This window comes from Podarcis liolepis, assembly GCF_965112155.1.
Source record: "Podarcis liolepis genome assembly, chromosome: 3".
In the NCBI taxonomy this organism is placed as follows: Eukaryota; Metazoa; Chordata; class Lepidosauria; order Squamata; family Lacertidae; genus Podarcis; species Podarcis liolepis.
In genome coordinates this window covers 50,821,610-50,842,739 of record NC_139557.1, presented here as the reverse complement: position 1 = coordinate 50,842,739, position 21,130 = coordinate 50,821,610, and the positions used below count along the sequence as shown (strand labels likewise).

At 41.6% G+C, this 21,130-nt stretch overlaps 1 protein-coding gene across 3 annotated transcripts in view; it reads left to right on the top strand.

The window, feature by feature from the left end:
• The first annotated feature begins 203 nt into the window (after positions 1-203).
• Positions 204-21,130, top strand: part of HACE1 (HECT domain and ankyrin repeat containing E3 ubiquitin protein ligase 1) — a 36,140-nt gene continuing 15,213 nt past the window's right edge. Inside the window, exons 1-18 of one of the 3 annotated variants that reach the window (XM_083497625.1) lie at positions 204-528; positions 1,725-1,779; positions 2,573-2,662; positions 3,589-3,693; positions 4,188-4,263; positions 6,722-6,853; positions 8,029-8,111; positions 9,430-9,526; positions 11,133-11,234; positions 11,784-11,890; positions 12,468-12,618; positions 14,641-14,978; positions 16,782-16,850; positions 17,283-17,370; positions 18,175-18,286; positions 18,374-18,471; positions 19,201-19,288; positions 20,474-20,623. In XM_083497625.1, coding sequence (XP_083353751.1) covers positions 453-528; positions 1,725-1,779; positions 2,573-2,662; positions 3,589-3,693; positions 4,188-4,263; positions 6,722-6,853; positions 8,029-8,111; positions 9,430-9,526; positions 11,133-11,234; positions 11,784-11,890; positions 12,468-12,618; positions 14,641-14,978; positions 16,782-16,850; positions 17,283-17,370; positions 18,175-18,286; positions 18,374-18,471; positions 19,201-19,288; positions 20,474-20,623 — 2,017 coding nt within the window. In that variant the 5' untranslated portion in view covers positions 204-452. Of the gene's footprint in view, positions 529-1,724; positions 1,780-2,572; positions 2,663-3,588; positions 3,694-4,187; positions 4,264-6,721; positions 6,854-8,028; positions 8,112-9,429; positions 9,527-11,132; positions 11,235-11,783; positions 11,891-12,467; positions 12,715-14,640; positions 14,979-16,781; positions 16,851-17,282; positions 17,371-18,174; positions 18,472-19,200; positions 19,289-20,473; positions 20,624-21,130 lie in introns of all 3 variants that reach the window. The other 2 variants (XM_083497624.1, XM_083497623.1) reach the window with 2 other exon arrangements.

Below are 21,130 nucleotides of genomic sequence, written 5' to 3'. Positions count from 1 at the left end.
AGCTATGACCTGAAAAGCAGTATATAGAGGTTAAAATAAGGAAGAAGTGCCTTCAGAATGGCGCAATTGCGGGGCCGGGCAGCGGTGGTGAGGGGGCGTGTGTCGAGGCAGTCAATACGACAAGCGCAATAAAAATCAAACTCAGAAAGTATTGGCAAGCGAAGGGCAGAAGCTTCTGCCGAGCGTCGTCTCCCGTCTGAGCATGCGCGCTTCCGGCGGCACTTCATGTCCGTTTCCCCCTTCGCTCTGTGGCCTGCTTCGGGAGACTGGCGCATGCGTTCTGAAGAGGAAGCGATTCATCCCCACGGTTCCAGGAGCGGGACCCGGACCGGGTGCGGCCCCGCCGCTGGGGCGATGGGCTGAGCCTGAGCTGGGGAAGTCCGCAGTTGCCGGCGGGCAACGAGCGGCCAGGCAGCGGCGGCAGCGTCTCCTCCTCGTCCTCCTGTCCGAGGATGGAGAGAGCTATGGAGCAGCTCAACCGCCTCACCAGGTCCCTGCGCCGCGCCCGCACCGTCGAGCTGCCCGAAGGTGAGCGAAGGGGGGCGGCAGTGGAGGGGGGCTTGGCGGAGGTCGGGGGGCAAGCGTTGGGTGGAAGGCGGCGAGCGGGGACCTCGATGAGGGCTGGCAGCTTGGATAGGAGGAAGAATCCTCTGGGGAGAAGGGAAAGGCGACTCCTTAAACACGAGGGGACAGTTTCTCAATCCAGGAGCCTCGAGGCTTTACGGCACAAAAGTTGTGGCCTCCAGCCTCGGAGTCCTTTCCTCCTAATCCCGGGTGTGTAGGGAGCCCACTCTCGCCGGCGTTGCTTCTTTAGGAGGGGGATGCACTCTGTGCATTCTCAGAGGCGCTCTGGCGACTGTTCCCGGGTTCTAACCGGTGGTGATTTCTTGAGAGCGAGACCAGAGCAGAGCTGGAAGCATGTGTGTGTGTGCGCGCGAGATGAATCTGTTTCCAGATGGTTTCTCTTCGAGAGTGGACGGAGTGTCGCTCCCAGAATCAGGGTTTCAACAGGGGATGTGTTTCTGGTGCCAGGTTTCAGCGCTGGGATGTGTGAAGTAGGGCTAGTGGCACATGTGTGATATAAACAATAAGGTTTTGGGGTCCAGTCCTTGCTGGTTTTTTTCAGACGAGGGTGGACAGACTTCAGGCATCACAGATCTGCTTGGTTTGTTTTTGTACTAAAAACGCAGGACCTACCAAACAGAGTTAGGCGCAGGAGACAAGCAGTTCTACATAAACAACAGAGTGCCTCTGAGCATATTCTGAACCTAGGAATTTTCTTTCCGTATCAGAATGTGACTGAGTTTAGTCCTTTCACATAAATTCCAGCCCTAGTTTGTTTTCTTCATTTCAGTAGCCTAGTGAAAAGGTGTTTTATGAATGCTGCTGGGAAACAGTGTTGTTAAAGGGCTTCCTAATCTGCCTACAAAGTATAAGCATCAGCCTAGCAACTGTGAGCAACTGTTTTCCAGGGCATGCAGGGAATAGGAGTATGTAAGGATGCAGTCTGGGTTTCTTCTAGTAATCAATATTTAATAGTATGGCTATTGACAAAAATGTGCGCGCAAATTTTGCTGATGTGTTCTATGAGTTACAAGCTTGAGTAATGGTCAGGTGGTGGTGTGGAATGTTAGAAGGCAAGTGAAAGGTGGAATTAAGAGTAGAATATTTTGCTAAGTTTGTGCCTCCATATGTGACATAATTATAATTTAATTTCTACACAGATAACGAAACTGCTGTTTACACTTTAATGCCAATGGTAATGGCTGACCAACATAGGTGAGTCTTCATATCTAAACAGTGGATCTACAGTAGCACCATTTTTTTTAATAGTGTGGTATATATATACACATTTGTTTCATTTTGAAATCAGGTCAGGTTTATTTTGCCCTAATAGTACCAGGCCTGAAACTTATTGTTTTTCATGAGCAAGCATAAACAAGCTGGATGAAAGGCTTTTTGGCTAAGCTGAGTTCGGAAGAAACACACATGTTAAATCAACTGTGTTTCTCTAGTGATATTTCTCCCAAAACAGAGCAATTCTTTCTTAGTCACTACACACACAGGGTCAGTGTATAGCCCTTGCCCAGTTCCCTAGTACAGGATACACTTTACACAAGGATGATTCGAACTCACTTCCAAATAGTAAGTACCTATTTGATTTGAGGGAGAAGAAAGAAATTAAAGAAGAAAGAGGAAATTAAATTAGAAATAATAATTTTCTAGTGAATACTTATGTTGTACAAATTGACTTACCTTTTTTAGGATTGATGTTTAAACTTCAGAGGCTTAACAGGTAATGCATTCAATAGTGACATGAAAATAGATTGTTTTCTTTTTAGGAAGTCAATTTACCTAATTTCTATGTGCAGCTATGGGAGCATAAATTCTCTTGAAGTATTTCTACTGAAGCTATTAAATTTGGCTGGGTACCTGTGTTTATATTGTGGAGTAGGTCGGAGTTTCTGTTTTCTTCTTCTGTGATGTGGCACACACAGCAGGCAGCTGCCCGTTATTACGAGTAGTTGAAAACACAGATATTTTGCTAAATAAAATGAACTTTTTGCTTTAGATCTGTTTCAGAGTTGCTTTCAAATTCGAAGTTTGATGTCAATTATGCATTTGGACGTGTGAAGAGGAGCTTGCTTCATATTGCAGCTAAGTAAGCCAACTTTCCAAAGCCCGGCGAATGTTACAGTGTAAAAGGCAGATTTACATTAGTTTTCTAGATTGCTGTTTCTTGCTTTAAGTTTATAACTATTTTTGTCTGTCATGTTGAATGTGCTTGGCTGTAATGGTGCATATAAAACATAAGAAAGAACCCTGTTGTTGCCATAACAAATGCTTATTTAGTACAGCACTTTGTGATCCCAGCAGCTGGTATTCAGGACTAATCCAGCTATCATTCCTAGTAGCTATAGATGGTGTTACCGTCCATGGATTTGTCTAATCCCTAAAACCACAGAGCCTAGGGCTTGCCAATCAGAAGGTCAGCGGTTTGAATTCCCGCGATGGGGTGAGCTCCCGTTGCTCAGTCCCTGCTCCTGCCAATCTAGCAGTTCGAAAGCACACAGTGCAAGTAGATAAATAGGTACAGCTCCGGCGGGAAGGTAAACGGCATTTCCGTGTGCTGCTCTGGTTCGCCAGAAGCGGCTTAGTCATGCTGGCCACATGACCCGGAAGCTGTACGCCGGCTCCCTTGGCCAGTAAAGCAAGATGAGTGCCGCAACCCCAGAGTCGGCCACGACTGGACCTAACAGCCAGGGGTCCCTTTACCTTTAAGTTGGAGGCTGCAGTGTGTGGTTCATCTTTTCCACTATATAGATTAGTTTCCCCCAACTTGGTGCTCTCCAGACAGTTTTGGACTATGGTCATTGATTAGAGATTATGGGAGTTGGGCTATAATTCCCATCATCCCTCACCATTGGCCATGATGACTGGGGTAGATGGGAATTGCAGTTCAACCTTGGCAGGGCCACAGGTTAACGTTGATTCTGCTTTACATAATGCTGTTTGTAATGGAAGTTATCTTTTTCTAGCCAAGCTGCTTTAACCTTTTGTTAAAACCTTTCTAACCTCTTTCCACAGCTGTGGATCAGTTGAATGCCTAGTTCTACTGTTAAAGAAAGGTGCAAACCCTAACTATCAAGACATTTCAGGGTGCACTTCACTTCATTTGGCTGCTAGAAATGGGTAAGAGATGCAGCTTTTTACATTTAGCTTTTTATTCCTAAATTGAATAGTCTTTCAATAATAGTAGTTCTTCTGTCCTACAGAAGCTCTGTAGCCAAGCAGAAGCCACATTTGTTTCATTGCTCCACAGACTGAATTGGGAGTCACAAGTGGCTTTTGTGGCTACGAGTGCTTATGCCCAGCTGTTTGGACCAGGAGAGCCTGGTCTTAGTTGTTTATGCCATGTTATATTTTGCCCTGATATACATTTAATAAACAACATCAGTTTGTGTAATTTTTTTTAAAATGAAAATAATAATGAAAGTCAGGTCTCCAGGTACACAGACCACCCTATGGAATGCCTAGCTTGCAGAATATGTAATTTGCTTTTTACGGGGACACTTTCTAATCATGCCATGTGCAATAAATTTCCAGCCCTAAGAAACAAGGGAGGAAGCTGAGGAAGTCTTGTTTTATTGGGCTTGTGGCCAATACGTAATTTGTTTTCCACACAGCCAGAAGAAATGTATGAGCAAGCTGCTAGAGTACAGCGCTGATGTCAACATTTGTAATAATGAGGGCCTGACAGCAGTAAGTCGTGCAATTTTGTTCCTATTACCCTTCACTTAAATATTGCCATTCTATGATCATCCCTAAACTTGCTTATTTCACTGCTTGACCTTCTTCCGATAATCAAGAAATGTAATGAGCTGTACTTACAGTCCTTGGTAGTTAATGGAAATAATACATCTTGTGTTCTGAAAAATTGTATTTCTGGCTGGTGATGCTGAATTGCTGTTTAATCTGTAAAATATGTTCATGTGCGCCGGGTTGTACTATTTAAAAATGCAGCCTTCTGCAGTGACATCTTACTGTAAAGATTTGACTTGGCATGTGATGTGAAACTAATGTCATAATCTACAATGATGCATGGACTGGTGCAGCAATTTCCCCCCATCCATTATGCTCAAAATTTTGTGCTGTTTTGTTTTTTATATCACCACCACCAAATCCTTAGTCTTTTACCTTATTTGAAGTAAAATACAACTATGAGAGGTTAATAATGGTTTTGCCATGAACACTTCAGCTGGGAATCAGAGTGCCTGTTGTTTGCAGGTGCTCTGAGTGCCTTAAGACAGTGGCACCCAAACAAGCCACTGGCCACCAGAGGGAAGTGCCTGTGAGGAGGGGAGTGCCAGCTTAACTGCTACTGGGCAAAGGCTCTTGAATGGGCTTTGCCCAATGATGCTTGGGCAAGAAGTTTCTCTGTGTGACTTCTCTATTACACTGCCCCCTCATCTTCAGCAGCAATCTCACTTGCCAGAATTCAGGAGAGAGTGGCGGAGAGGATGGGGGGAGCAGTGGATTGGCAGAATCTCCTGGTCCCAGTAAGAAGTATAACCACTGTAAGCAACAGTGCAGTGCTCAATCTCATGCATTGTGATTACAAGCAAGCATCTCCCACTGTCCCTTTCTGGTCTGGAGCTGGAAAGGTTGATAGGTGGGCCTTTTCCTGGTTTGGCTGCCAAGCTCCAGCCTTCCTCCTAATCTCGGAACTGTGGAGGTGGCGGGGATAACTGTTGGAATGATTTCCATCTATCTCTGCAGCTTTAAAGTTGGGTAAAGTTTGCTCATCATGCTCACTCCCCTTGCTATTAGCACTGCTAAGGAATAGAATGGTGACAGCAGTCATGAAATTAAAAGATGCCTGCTTCTTGGGAGAAAAGCAATGACAAACCTAGACAGCATCTTAAAAGGCAGAGACATCACATTGCCGACAAAGGTACGTATTGTTAAAGCTAAAGCTTTCCCAGTAGTGATGTGTGGAAGTGAGAGCTGGACCATAAAGAAGGCTGATCACCGAAGAATTGATGCTTTTGAATTATGGTGCTGGAGGAGACTCTTGAGAGTCCCATGGACTGCAGGAAGATCAATCCTATCCATTCTGAAGGAAATCAGCCCTGAGTGCTTACTGGAAGGACAGATCCTGAAACTGAGGCTCCAGTACTTTGGCCACCTCATGAGAAGACTCCCTGGAAAAGACCCTGATGTTGGGAAAGATTGAGGGCACAAGGAGAAGGGGACAACAGAGGACAAGATGGATGGACAGTGTTCTCAAAGCTACCAACATGAGTTTAACCAAACTGCAGGAGGCAGTGGAAGACAGGAGTGCCGGGTGTGCTCTGGTCCATGGGGTCATGAAGAGTTGGACATGACTAAACGACTAAACAACAACAACAAAGGAATAGAATAGGCATGCTGTTGAATGTTAGTTTCCTTGGGTGGGGTGGCAAGCATTGTTGGAACAGCTGGGCTAGGTAGATGTTGAGCTTTACCTGGCAAGGACTCTGTATAAAGACAGACAAGGGCAAATGCAGAAGTTGGATGTCATTAAACTCTTGCCATTTGTTCTAGATGAAAAGAGTTTGCAATGTGAGTATGGGAGTTCAAAGAGCCAGTGTGGCGTACTGGTTAGAGTGTTGGGCTTGGGAGAAGCTCACTTGAAGCTCACTAGGCCAGTGATCTTAGGCTAGTCACTGTGCCAGTCTAACTTAACTCATGTTACTGTTGTGTTCATGAAATATTGTGCTTGTGTAGAGAATACCATGTACAGCAGGTTTGGAGAAAGGTGGGATATAAGTTTAAGGTAATTGAAAAAAAGCCCCCGTGGTGTTCCTGGAGCACCCGCTTTTTCATAGGGTATGTCTTAGATTGCAACCCTCTGCATGCATGTTGGAATCTGGATGTCCTGTGTTTCTGGTATGTTTGTTTTCCTAAAGGAAGAGGAAAATGTGTTCCTTGCCTGGTGCAGGTTTCTGTGAGTCCCTCTTTCATGCACTGTTGGAAATTTCAAGTTATTAAGAGTGCTTGTTGATTCAATACTGATGAATATTAAGCCATTGATTGGCACCTAAATCCCTTTTATAGGATTGCAAATAACATTAATACTAATATTTCCCTTTCCCTCAGATTTCATTATTTAGATTTATTGAATTTACTTGCTGAATGTATTTCTCTCCCTAGTCGACGTTTTGTTTTTTGTATCCAGATCCATTGGCTTGCTGTGAATGGGCGAACAGAATTGCTTCACGATCTTGTACAGCATGTTACCAATGTAGATGTTGAAGATGCGATGGGGCAGACAGCACTTCATGTGGCTTGCCAAAATGGCCACAAGACGGTAGGCTGATGAGCAAAACGTACAATTTTAAGGGCTAGCAATGTAAGTATTTTGTGGCAAAGAGGCCCATTAACAGGGAACATCAAGTGTTTGGACTCTCAGCTGATGGTACTCCTAAGGAATTGCTTGTTCTTGTAGTTCTTTCGCTTCTGCTTAGAAACGGCTTTATAGTGCAGCTGGTTCCGTAATAGGCTAATGAGTTACTTAGGAGATGACATATTTTTCTGCATCGTTGTTTCATGAATGCTTTTTACAAAAGTTAATTAATTGGGACCAGTCTAATAATTAGGAATACATAGTTGATTTTAATAGGCTTCGGTTGGAAACTAGATTTATACACATACTTAATGACGTATTCTACAAGGGCCCAAATTCAGTTGGGTGAAATTCAGTTGTTAATTCAGAATTGGTCCCCTTGAAATTAGTGAATAATAAACCTGTGCTGTTAAACTTGAAAATGTAGATGGTAGAGAAATTACCGTATTTTTCGCCCCATAGGACGCACCTAGATTTTTTGGGGGGTAAATAAAGAAAAAAAAAATATTTCCCCCCCAGGTGTGGGGTTGGCACAGGGGAAGCCCGAGCTTCCCCCGACCCCAGCCCCCAGAACAGGCTGCTGCCTGCAAGCCTTGCGAGCCCGGCGGGACCTCCCGGTTTGCGGACATCTGCCCGAAGCACGGGGCGTGCTCCGCAGCGCGCCCCGTGCTTCGGGCTGCAGGCTGCCACCCGCAAGCCTTGTGCGCCCGGTGGGAGCTCCTGCCGGGCGCGCGAGGCTTGCGGATAGCTTCCTGAAGCCTGGAGAGTGAGATGGGTCGGTGCGCACTTACGCCTCTCGCTCTCCAGGCTTCAGCAAAAGCCTGCATTCACCCCATAAGACACACACACATTTCCCCTTCATTTATGGAGGGGAAAAAGTGCGTCCTATGGGGCGAAAAATACGGTAAATCTGTAAGCTTAACTAGTTTTTTTAAAAAATATGCCACTGTAAATGATATATTTTCTGCTTTTTTTTGGGGGGGGGTAACTTAAAGAAGTAACAGTACAATCCTAGATGTGTATACTTGGAAGTAAGTTGTAGTGAATTCCCCTAATCCTAAATAAATGGGATAGGAATGCAGTTCAATTGTGCATATTTGTAGATTAACTTCATTCAGGTTTTTTTTCCTTCCCAAAAGACAGTTCAATGTCTTCTGGATAGTGGTGCAGATATCAACAGGCCCAACGTTTCGGGAGCAACTCCACTCTACTTTGCTTGCAGGTATGGTTTGTTTGTTTTAAAATTACTTTATTAAATGTTGGAAGTTCATAATATCTGAGGAAATCAGGGGAATGTTGCTTTAGGTTTGCAAAATCTGTTTTTCACCACGAGGATCACTGAATAACCTTGTATTAATCACTCTCTTGGCTTTCTTGAACCTGTTAATCTTGCATGGTACTGAATCAGGCTCGTGGCACACACAGCTTGGTAGTGGATGCTCTGACTGACGCAGAGGTCATTCCTGGCCTTGCTAACAGAGGTTCTTTCAAATGGAGATGCCAGGATTTGCTGCTGGGACTTGTGTATGCCAACCAGGTGCTCTGCCACTGAGTTGACTGAACTATGGTTCTTCTTGGCTGGAGCTTAATTTTTTATTTAATGCCATAATCAAAGTGTGATGTAGACCATGGGTAGGCAAACTAAGGTCTGCAGGCCGGATCAGGCCCAATTGCCTTCTGGATCCGGCCCATGGACGGTCCAGGGATCACCAGCGCACACATTCTTTCCCTCTCCCTCCTTCTCCCTCACATGCCGGCACCTCCTCCCTCCCTCCTCCCGGCTTCTCTCTGCCCTGCCTAGAGGAGGAAGGGGGCTGGGCTTTGTTGGTGCCAGCAGCAGCAGCGCTCAAGCGGCTGCCATTTCAAGCAGCTCCTCTCTGGAGCCCTTTCGCGAGCCGCTCATCTTCCTGCCCCCGCTGCCAGCCCCTGCAAGACACAGGTACACAGCCACCGGGGCTCATGGTGCTCTTGCATCATTCCCCCCCCTGAAAATATAGTCTGGTCCCTCACAAGGTATGAGGGACAGTGGACCAGCCCCCTGTTGAAAAAGTTTGCTTACTCCTGATGTAGACCATTACACTGTACTGAGAATTTATAAATATTATAAACATTGAATCAGCACTCACTCAGTGTTTTTCAGTGTATTCTCATCAAATGCATTAAACTTCTTAGGAGGTGCAGGGTGGAATATGGGATCTTCTTTCCCTAAGTCCAAGGTTTAAACATCCCAAGAAAATCATATCTAGGACTTCTTGAAGTCTTATGTTTTCTTCTTTTTAAAATGTTTATTTCCCCCTCCTTTTGGTTGTAAGTACCATTTATATTTGAAAGCTAGACAGAATTTATAAACACCTTGCTTCTGTTTCCTGATCCAAACAATTCCCTTGCTGCTTCTGATTTATATTTAGAAAATCTTGAACACCCTTCAGTCAAGTGCCCTTAATACTTCTTTCATTTTTGAAATATTGCGTGGATTCAGGAAGGCAGGCTAATAGAACATGCACTGAATGAATCTTATAACTTCTTTATGATTTATTTAGCCACGGCCAAAGAGACACTGCACAGATCCTTTTGATGAGAGGAGCCAAATATTTGCCAGACAAAAATGGGGTCACACCACTTGATCTCTGTGTACAGGTACAAATTTGCTTCAGGTTTACATATCTTGCTTTAAACTACTGTTAAGTGCCATTGTAACCTTTTCCTGTTAGTTGGAGGGTGGTGTTGGAGGGTAGTGTTGTAAGTGGCTGTTGTTTCCTGTTTCTGTGCAATGGTAAAAATTATGTCTCTTCTCTGCTTTCCCCTTTGCCCAAGCAGAGCAAGAGGAGCGTATTCAATGTACCACAGGGAGATGCATGACTTGCCCTCCATGTATTAGTTTGGGCCTGGAAACATGGAAAGAGCATTCATGAGTCACTTGTGCATCGTGTGTCAGTTCCACATCCTAATATACAAAGCCCTAATTAGATTATATGCCTCCAGTTAGAGGCTTCTGTGTTCTGTGCAGTGCCTGTGATATTACTGAATCTAAGCAGATGTTAAATTCTTATGAAGTAACTCTTAGAACTCAAATCTGAACGCCGGGAGTAATTGTGTGCAGAGTTCTGCCTTGAATGATATTTCATCTAATCCTAGTCAATGAAATAAATGATTACATGGAAATTAGGTCCCCCCCACCAATGCTGAATTCAGCCATTAATGTATTCATTAAAAAATGCCACACTGGAGTTTTAAGTCCAACCTTTTATATTAATTAAGCTTTTTATTATTTTAAGGCATTTATACTGCTTTACATATACTCAGTATCCAAAGTGGTGTACAGTCGTACCTTGGAAGTCGGAACAGAATCCGTTCCGGAAGTCCGTTCGACTTCCAAAACATTCGGAAATCAAAGCATGGCCTGCAAAATTAGTTCACAAACCGGAACAGTCACTTCCGGGTTTGTGGCATTCGGGAGCCAAAACGTTCTAGAACTAAGCTGTTTGAAAACCAAGGTACGACTTTATAGCACAATTAAGAAGTAGCATAATCAGTAAAATCATGTAAAATCTTAGGACAATCGCAATAGTAATCACAATAAAACAAAATCTTCATTATCCTCTAGTTGGCAAATGCCTGGATCAGCAAGCATGTTTTTAGCATGTGTAGAAAACATAGACATCACCTGCCGTATCTCCTTAGGAAGGCTGCTCCACATTTTCTTGGTGTTCTGGAGATGAATTTCTAAGGGTTGTGGTATCACCAAGAGGGCCACACCTGCTTATCTCAGTGCACAAGCAGGTCTATAAATAAGGTGTGTTTTCTTTGGGGAGCCAAGTTGTTTAGTTTTCACAATAGAAAGTTCTATAAGGTCCAGATTCAAAGCCAGTTTACACAGTAATTTGGAGTAGAAGTTCTTTATGTGGTAGGAAACAAGCACAAATTGTGCTAATGGGTCCTTGCCTCCTCTTCTCACCCTAAAATACATTATTTGATCTGAGCCTCTATATTCTCTCACACAAATGGACTTCCCTAACTTAAGAGTTGAAAAGGGAAGCTTCAATATTGAGATATGAGTTAGAACACTTGCCCTTATTTTTCACTGCTATTGGTTTTTTTAATTGGTCTTGCTTCCTAGTAGCATACCCCTTTAAAATTGTATCTATGTTTGTGTTTCATTTAATACTCAATGTATTTCAGTTACGCCATTTCCTGAAGGATATGATTTCAATTATTGCTTAAATAAAAATCCTCTCTTTTTCAGGGTGGCTATGGAGAGACTTGCGAAATCCTGATACAGCATCATCCTAGACTTTTCCAAACAATTATTCAAATGACACAGAATGAAGAACTTAGAGAAAACATGGTGAATTCAGTTATCTTCTGATGTTTAGTCTCCAACCCAATGTGTTAATCAGCTAGGTTTTGCAAATTACAGCAGGTTTTTTTAATTAAAAAAAAGTTTTATTGGTTTTTAAACAAATACAAAAACAAGAACCATTAACCACTTATCCAGCATTCCATCTAATGGTGTTTGCTGTATCTATTGACTTTAGACATAAGCTTACAGATTCAGTGTTCAAACATATTACTTATCTGAACCTCTCCACTAGAAAGATTGAGCAGTTGGTATAACAAGGTCTTGATTTTGGTCGTTAACATAGTTAAAGAAAGAGGTCCACATTTCTTGGAAGGTGTCTCTTTCTGTTATGCGTTTCATTGCCCTCGTGTGTCTGGTGAGATGCTCAAACATTGCTGCATCCCATATAATACTTTAAAAACTATAGCGGTTTGGTGTTAGCCCTACTTGTGTTAGAAATTATTGGTTGACATTGGTTGGTAAGTTTAACATTTTAAATTACTGTCTGGTGTGATCAAAAATTTTGTGACTGTTCCCCCTCCCTCCTGTATCTAGTTACGGCAAGTCCTAGAACACTTGTCTCAGCAGAATGAAAACCAGTACCTTAAAATTTTGACTAGTCTTGCTGAGGTGGCTACAACAAATGGTCACAAACTACTCAGGTAAGTTGGGCCCTCACCACAAATAATTTATTCTCTTAGGTTTCCTCTCTCTCTCTCTCTCTCTCTCTCTCTCTCTCTCTCTCTCTGTGTGTGTGTGTGGTTTTTCTCCTGCGATGGAATATTTTAACTCCCACCAAAGCACATTTACTTAAACATAGGTTGAAAGGTGCTGACTAACTTGCTTAACCTTCTTAAGTCTTTCCTGCTGTCAGCCAGAAGAAACAAAGGCCGGCCAAATGTGCAACTACATTGGTGGCATTTGTGTACGTGGATACGTAAGATGTACCGTTTCTGCCTGTGTCACTCCCCCTGCCCCATGGTCATTTGGAAAGGGAAAATAGTATGGCAATTGATTGGGTGGCCTGCTCCCATGACCTAAATTCCCTGTTTATAAAATGCGGAGTTGAGGGAACAAAACAAGACGTCTAAACAATTGATAGGCTGAAGAGCAGAACTGTGGTGCTTTGCCAGTGGAGAATTGATGGGTCTGTGGCTGTAGCTATTTTGAAGATTTTGATTTGGGTCATAAGGAAGTCTCTCCGTTATATTGAAGCATTTCGTGGCTTGTGCTTTCCAGCTTGTCAAGTAATTACGAAGCTCAAATGAAGAGCCTGCTGAGAATCGTGAGGATATTTTGTCATGTCTTTCGACTTGGGCCATCCACTCCCAATAATGGAAATGACATGGGGTACAATGGAAATAAAACTCCAAGAAGCCAAGTGTTCAAGGTCAGAAAAGTAGTTGACGTTATTAGGAAGATAGACCTTAAAGAGATGAATTTCACAAAGCATGCATTCATTAATCAGGCATCTCATGAGGAGGACGTAAGTTTATTGATACCCATTTTAAGTTGGGACCACTTGCTTTTTCTTTATAATCAATGCTTAACTTAACTGATTGCCATATATTTCAAAATGTTTCTCATTTTATTTCCCTCGAGATCATCCTGTGTAGCATGAAACAGAGTGTCCTAAAAATTGCATATCCCAGTCCTAATTGTATAAATATCATTGCTTCTGCTGAAGTGTGATCAATATGATAGCCATAGCTGTCAACTTACAGATTTGAAAATAAGGGACCAGTGGCCTCGAAAATAAGGGATCAGCAGCCAAAATAAGGGATTTTGCTTACCCGGCTCCTCACGGTGCACCCCTGAGGGGGAAAAGGGAGAGACGGACACGCGGCAGCTCGTGCGCGCTCTCACGTGGCGGAGGACCCCAAGCTGCTTCTTCCCTCCCGAGCCGGGCAAGCTTGAAACCCGGGAAAATTAAGGGACATCATGAATAAGGGACAGCAGCGGGATACGGCGCTGGGATAAGGGAGTTTCCCGCCAAATAAGGGACGGTTGACAGCTATGATGATAGCCTTACTTTAGGAAACACTTGGAATTTTGTGTGCTTGATTTTTCTGAAAACCCCTCATGTTGTGTTTATAGAGAGACTGAACAAGTGGGTCTACTGAGGTCGAGACCTTGTTGCTAAACTGTAGATCTTTTTAGTTATGGATCTCTTTTTCCTCTTTTCATAAAATCTAAGGTCATTTTCTTGCACATGTATGAGTGGAAGGAGAGCTGCGTTTCTCTGCTGCCTCTGAGAAATGTGTGGGTACCACAACCACATGGACAATCTTTATCACAAGAGTTTTCTTACTCAAAAGGCTTCAAATACTGTCCCCATATTTGCTATGGTGGAAGTCAATCCTCTTTTTGCCTTTTCCCCTGTTATATTTAGTGACACATAAGATACAAGTATGGCAACTGCAATATTTCTTCATACAACCGTTAATATGGATATAATTATAGGCCTCCAAAACCTGTTGCCAATTTTGTCTTTCGTGACTATACAGTTTTTGAGCACACTCAAAACATATGAACTGCTATGTTAGTTAGTACTTCATAGGAATAAGCTTATCATTGGGTCAGCAAGACTCACGGGTAGCAGATTATCTTGTCTGCGAGTTTAAAATCTTAGGGGGGAAAAGAGAAAAAACCAGCAAGGGAGGGAGAAAGTAAATGTAAAAAGTTACACCGTGCAAAACTATAGGAAAACAAGAGGAATAGGCAAAAATAACTTTCTCCTAGAAACACAAATGGATAGGAATTTGATAAAAAATCCTCTTTTTGCATAAAAAATTAGAATTTTGTTTAGGAGTGAATACCTAAGAAATCTGAAGTATAAAATAAGGCATGCTTATTGGAAGCTTACATTTCCCTCTAAATCTTTAAAGTAACGTTTTCTGATTTTTGCTCTGGCATTCTTTCTGCAAAACCTCAAGCCTATTCACAGAAAAAGGGAAATATTTAAAGTGGTAGGAGTTTGTCTTGGTCACTTCTTACCTTGTGCTAACTTTAAGTTCTGGTCTGTGGTCTATTCAAGGCTATGACTGGATTCTGGTTGTCATTTGGTGCAGGGTGTGGTGTTCATAAAACCAGCATAACCCATAATGAAGGCTTGATTTATACCTTTGGGGATCTCTGTAGCCCTTCTATCTGCTTAGCAATAGTCTGCGTACTAACTATTAGCAACAATATGAAATGATTTTTTTTGGCAAAACCATAATGTCAGCATGGCTTTTAATCAAATTGACTATTTTCCTTTGCAGATGCTCCATAGAGATTGAGGATATGGGAGAAAACTTGTTTCATTTTTTTTAAAAAAATAGCTTTACTAGAATCCTAATAGCTTCCCTATAGTAATCTGCAAATACATCTATTGGTCTGCTTTAAATTCAGTTTCTCTTGTGCTTTGCAGCCTCTGGAATTACTCTGGCACTCATTAGATGAATGGTTAGCTCTAATATCTGCAGAGCTGATGAAAAACAAAAGAGACTCTGCCAATATCACTTCTATTTTACTGAAGCAAAAGGGACCAGATCAACAAGATGGCGCTCCTACACATATATTTGATGTTGCCGCATCAGAGAAGAGCACAGCATTACCTATGGACATGGGGGACCCTAAAATGTATGAAGTTGGCAGTACGCAAGAAGCTTATGCAGATTGCCAGGATGTTATTTCTGTGACAGCAAACCGGCTGAGTGCTGTCATTCAAGCATTTTATATGTGTTGCTCCTGTCAGATGCCTCAAGGGTAAGAAGCCTCAGACTTGCACACCTTTTCTTTGACACATTCCAGATCCATAATGCTTTCTTTCTTTCTTTTTTCTTTTAAAAGGCTGAAATGTCGGCTGTAAACCTGAGGTTAGAAAAGGGATGGGAAGCCATGTTCTAGATTTTGTTGGACTCCACTCCTGGCCAGCAAGGCTGGTGTTCAGGGATTATTGTATTTATAGTCCAACAACATCTGGAACGTCACAGCTTTCTCTTTCCTGGGGTACAATAGGCCTTTAAGGAGCGTTCAGCAATCATGGTGTAGCAATAAGTCATTTTGTGCAGGTTCAAAAAGCTTCCTGCGGCTTCCTACTTTTTTGGACCAGCTGTTCCCAACAGTTCCTACCATCCCTCACAACTTTCCAGTTTCTAATTCTCCCCAAATTGGCTGAACCTCATTAAAGTTTTTCATTACACTGGTTGTTGCTTCATGGACTATAGTTTTTCCAGCACAGGCACGAGACAGGACCTTTACAGAAAGTGTTGTTTAAGCTGAAACATTTGTTCCAGCTTTTTATTTGAGAAGAGAAAGAGGTACCCTCAATAAAAAGCTGGCAGTCTAGCAAGTAACAGCCCTCTTTTATGGAGAGCAGGTATCTTTGACAAAAGGAGTCATTGGATAACTTAAATTATAAATTGGCTTGTGTAAACTTTTACTGTTACTACAAAGAAAATGATAGTTACACAAATTAGCCTTTCTCATGTAGGACTGATCTAGACCAATTATGAGGATAAGGAAATGCAGGCCTGACTGCGTAGGAATGTGTTAGTGATTTTTCACTTCTGCAGTGCCTGGGGGAAAAGTATGTATCTTCCCATCTTTTCATGTATTGTGGAAAGCTGAGCAGATGGCCTCTCTGTTATCTGTATCACTGGAATACAAGGTCAGAAAAACATACTCCACATATCTATACTCCACATATCTGTACTTCCAGGGCCCAAGATAGAACCATCTGTGTATGTTCAGTCGAATGTGATGCCAGCAGAATTCTAGAATATTGTTGGAAATACAGTGGTACCTCAGGTTACATATGCTTCAGGTTACATATGCTTCAGGTTACAGATTCCGCTAACCCAGAAATAGTACCTCAGGTTAAGAACTTTGCTTCAGGATGTGAACAGAAATCGGGCTCCGGGGGCGCGGCAGCAGCAGGAGACCCCATTAGCTAAAGTGGTGTTTCAGGTTAAGAACAGTTTCAGGTTAAGAACGGACCTCCGGAACGAATTAAGTACTTAACCCAAGGTACCACTGTAAAAACTAGCGCTCAAGGCTTTTTTGTTTCATTTTTAAAGTATGTTTTTAAACACCTTTCAAGGTTCAAAGAATTGGCTGGGGTGGGTGGGAAGCATTTTTAAATTTTAGTGGTTTAGTAAAGGAGAGTCACTAAACCACTACAATTTCAGGTCCAAATGTCTGAAGCCATAGTAACTGGAGGCTACAGGAGACATTTGCATACTCTTTTTTCTCCAAAGAACTCAGTGTGATTTATGTGGTGTTGGTTCCCATTGCTCACTATAATCCTGTGTTACTGTATTAAAGTTTGAGACTCTGTCTTGTTCAGGGTCTGATGCTTGTTAAAATTATATCTTTTGTTAGATTGCTGCAGGAGGTTTGAGGTTCCCCCCCCACTATAAAAAACAGCTTCTGTAATCTGAAATGAGTGATTTTAAGAAAGCTGCTCCAGACTAAATTGTTTGGATTGCCTCCTGGAAAAGATAATGCTGTGATGGGTTGTTGCCTTTAGATCTGGATACTTTGTTAATCTGATTTTTTAAATTGCAGAATGACATCTCCTCGCTTCATAGAGTTTGTCTGCAAACACGACAATGTTCTTAAATGCTTTGTAAACCGGTATGTCACCAGAAATTAACATTTTCATGAATATTTCCCATGAGATAAAAAACTTCAGTCTAATGGACTGAGTTTGTGGAACTTGGTGTGTTGTATAAAACACCATGCTTCATATTCCAGTACTACTCCATACATTCGTCTGCTGTTCTGAATGCTATAGTTCACCATAGGGTAGCACTGAATGTGAGAGTTATCATTTTCGTAATATGTTCACTATCATTAGATCTCTTATCACATTTGTTTTATATTCAGGATGAAACGGAAGTCAACCACTTCCGTCTATTTCTGTGCTATTATTTCATTTGTGAGGACTTAGTCTTTTGGAATCACAGGAGTGATATTTGCACACCCTCCGCAATGTGTGCATGTTTAAGAGGAATAATAATTTCTTCAAAACTGGGCATGTTTCTTAATCTTAATATTTTTTTCCAGAAATCCCAAAATTATTTTTGATCACTTCCACTTTCTTCTTGAGTGTCCTGAACTCATGTCCAGATTCATGCACATCATAAAAGCACAAGTGAGTGTTGAAAACATATTTAATGTGTAATACAATCTGTGGCTTAATTTCTAAAACATATATATTAAAGGTACATATTTCAGTTTGCAAAAAACCATGTGGGTTAGAAGCCAGAAATGAAGCTAAATTTATAAATATGCTATTCACCTTCATTTAGGTTTATTGGTATATCTAATCCACTGATTGCAAAAATGATGACTGATACAATAGTTTAATTTTATTATTTACATCTTGTTGAGAGAGAGAGAGAGAGAGAGAGAGAGACTATTCCCATTTCACACCTCTGGGAGACTGAGCCATATTGACTTGCTGAAAAGCTAGCCATATCTATATTCTGAAGTAAATTTAATTTTTAAACCATATATACTTCAATTCAAATGAACAAAATTCTTTACGGTCCTGTCTTTCATTATAATGTTGTGTGAAAGAAAGCATTGTAAGTTACATGTTTTTCCCAGATGAGGAACCTTGGTTGAGAGAGGAAGACTTGTTATTCAGTGAGTTGTCCTGACCTGAGATTTTAATTGAATTGGATTCAGTGTACTGCATGCCTACGGGAGCTTTGAGCATCAGCCTGCTATACCACTAGGAAAATACCTTTGTAAACTGAGGAAGTTTTCAAAAGTATCTTTGGCCTCTTGCTATCCCAAGTTGTTTAGAGAATCAGTCAAAAATTCCACTGGACTAACACAAAGGAAGGCTCTTCTGGATCCTGGCCTATTACTCGGTTTAACCCTTTAATTCCTTCCTGTTTCATGATACATCTGACACACTTGATCTTGTGTGTGCTTTTCCTCCACTTAGCCCTTTAAAGATCGCTGTGAATGGTTTTATGAGCACTTGCATTCAGGGCAGCCAGACTCGGACATGGTTCATAGGCCAGTGAATGAAAATGATATTCTGCTGGTCCACAGAGGTAAGGAATTTCACTCGAGCCATCCTCTCTATTCAAAACCATTCTGTGCAGACAAAAGTAAAGGAATTAATTGGTTTTCATATTTAGATTCTATTTTTAGGAGCAGCTGCGAAGTTGTATCTAAAGCAAATTGTGCAAAGCTGAAACAGGGAATTGCTGTCCGTTTCCATGGCGAAGAAGGCATGGTGAGTGTAATTGTATATAATGTGTAAAAGCATCGTTTTTATCAGATGCATTTTAAAATAGGATAGCAGTTCTGAAACTCTCATAGCAAGTCTAAGCTAAGTAGGGGGGGAAACCTACCTGGGCCTGTTTGCTCAATGATGGATATGCCAGGCTCTGATGTAGATAGATCAAGACAGGAAAATGTCTGAAAGCAAAGACCTTGCAGAGTAAATGCTTATCAGAAGAATAGTGTATCACTTTTAGGGCTTTTGCTGTTGGTTGTGAACAGCACAATTGTTCGTAATAGTAGTTTGCAGACCCTTGCGAGTATTGATTCACCATTTTCTATACCAGGCACCCCCAAACTTGGCCCTCCAGATGTTTTGGGACTACAATTCCCATCATCCCTGACCACTGGTCTTGTTAGCTAGGGATGATGGGAATTGTAGTCCCAAAATAGCTGGAGGGCCGAGTTTGGGGATGCCCGTCCTATACAAGACATACAGAAATGTGCTGGGCAGGATAACACAGTGTAAAAATTTGAGCCATGTTTCTTAAGAAGGATCACAAGACCTGATGGGCTTTTTTCCTCTTAAAAAAATACATTATATGAATTGATATTTTTAACAGAAAAGTATAGGACAGAAAAAATAGGACAGAAAAAAGAATATAGGACAGAAAAAATAGGACAGAAAAACGAATATACAAAACTCTTATCTGAAGTATTTCACCTTGTGTTTTGCACCCAGGGTCAAGGCGTGGTACGTGAGTGGTTTGATATCTTATCCAATGAGATAGTTAACCCAGATTATGGCCTTTTTACTCAATCAGCTGATGGTAGGTTGGAATCTCCTTTCTCTTACAATAGCTCGAAGCTAATCATGAACAGCAAACCAAGACTGTGACAGAAATAATCTAAAACTCTCAGAATTTTACATTTGGTTCTCAAAAAGTGTAAGTATGAGCCTTTTAAAAGAGTTCACTTCCTAATGTATAAAGGAGAGGGTTTTGAGATTAAACATTCATCCGTGCTAGATTTATATTTTTAAATTTTTACATGTATTCAATTATATTCCTTACTTTTTTTCTTTAAACCGCAGCCCACCACGGTTTCCCAAAAATTGCTGCTTTAACACCCTACAGTTTCAAGGTCAAATTGCCAACCTTCAGCCAAAAGCTCCATTTGGCTTATTGATCAATTTCCTGGACTATGTGTTCTCGGTCTGAAGGTGGAACAGATAGTTTTGTGTAATACCTAATAAAATAATTCTGACACTAGGATCGTTTTTGTGAAAGTGGAGATGTAGGAGAAGGAATAATACGTTGGCAACAAGCAAACATTGGGTGATGTCCAACAAAGTTGTTCCATTAATGTGAGGGCTTCTGGCTAAGCAATGAAATGTCCTCTTCCTATATTTCCCCACAGTCTGTTCTGGGGTTCCCAAAATCCTCCAGTGCTAATTTGCAGAGCACATGTTGGGAGCAGATAGGGAGGAAAAGTTCTGTTGCACAAATGAAAATCATTGTACTAACATTGGATACTGCCAATTGTTTTTAATAAAAGGTATCTTCAGAGTGAAATTAAATTTACAGTAGTACCTTGGAAGTCGAACGGAATCCGTTCTGGAAGTGTTCGAAAACCAAAGCGTGGCTTCTGATTGGCTGCAGGAAGCTCCTGCGGCCAATTGGAAGCCACGGAAGCCCCAGCGGACGTTCGGCTTCCAAAAGAATGTCCGGAAACTGGAAAACTTACTTCTGGGTTTTGATTGTTTGCGAGCCAAAATATTCGAGAACTAGGCTGTTTGAAAACCAAGGTATGACTGTATAATAGAAATTAAGGTTATATTTCTCAAATTTATTTTATTTAATTTTTAACTGCATTTTTTTTTAAAAGTGGAATTTTGCAGGCCACATTTTCTTTTGTACTGATTCTGAATTACAGAAAACAAATCAAATGTTAGTGTTTTAGACAGTCTGAAAGCCTGTACATGAAACCTAATACTTACATTTTTTTGACAATAGGAACCACTTTCCAGCCAAATAGCAACTCTTCTGTAAATCCTGATCACTTGAACTACTTCAGATTTGCTGGACAGATCTTGGGCTTAGCACTGAATCACAGACAGCTGGTCAACATTTACTTCACAAGGTCATTCTACAAGCATATTCTTGGTATGGTTCCAGCAGTCTTGAATCTTCTCGTGATGCGCAGTGTATCATGCAGTCTGGCTAAAGCGATGTCTTGCACTGTATTTAAATTTCATTCTTACCACGTTCCTGAGCTCAGCAAGAGTTAGGTTGTTATAAAGACCCTCCTGTACTAATAGGGATGCTGTGGACCTGAGCAGCAATTTGCAATGGAACTTTTTTTTTTTTTTTAAATGAAAACATGCTTCATGTCTGCCCCTGTCCTCCTTTTAGATTTGTTTTGGCTTTTCAATTTAACTTGCTAAACTATTGGGTCAAATTCACACCTGTTGGAATGAATGGGAAAATCAGAGCAGCTGCTAAATTAACAGTTTACTAGAAAACATTTGTTTATGGATTATATGGCTGTTATATATCTGCTATCCCTGCTGTCCTGCACTGTTTCAGTGTGTCTGTAGATGGCAGTGCTTTACCACAAATAAAACAGAACACAGCAAAAACCGTTCCTGAACTAGCAGGCATGAGGGGATT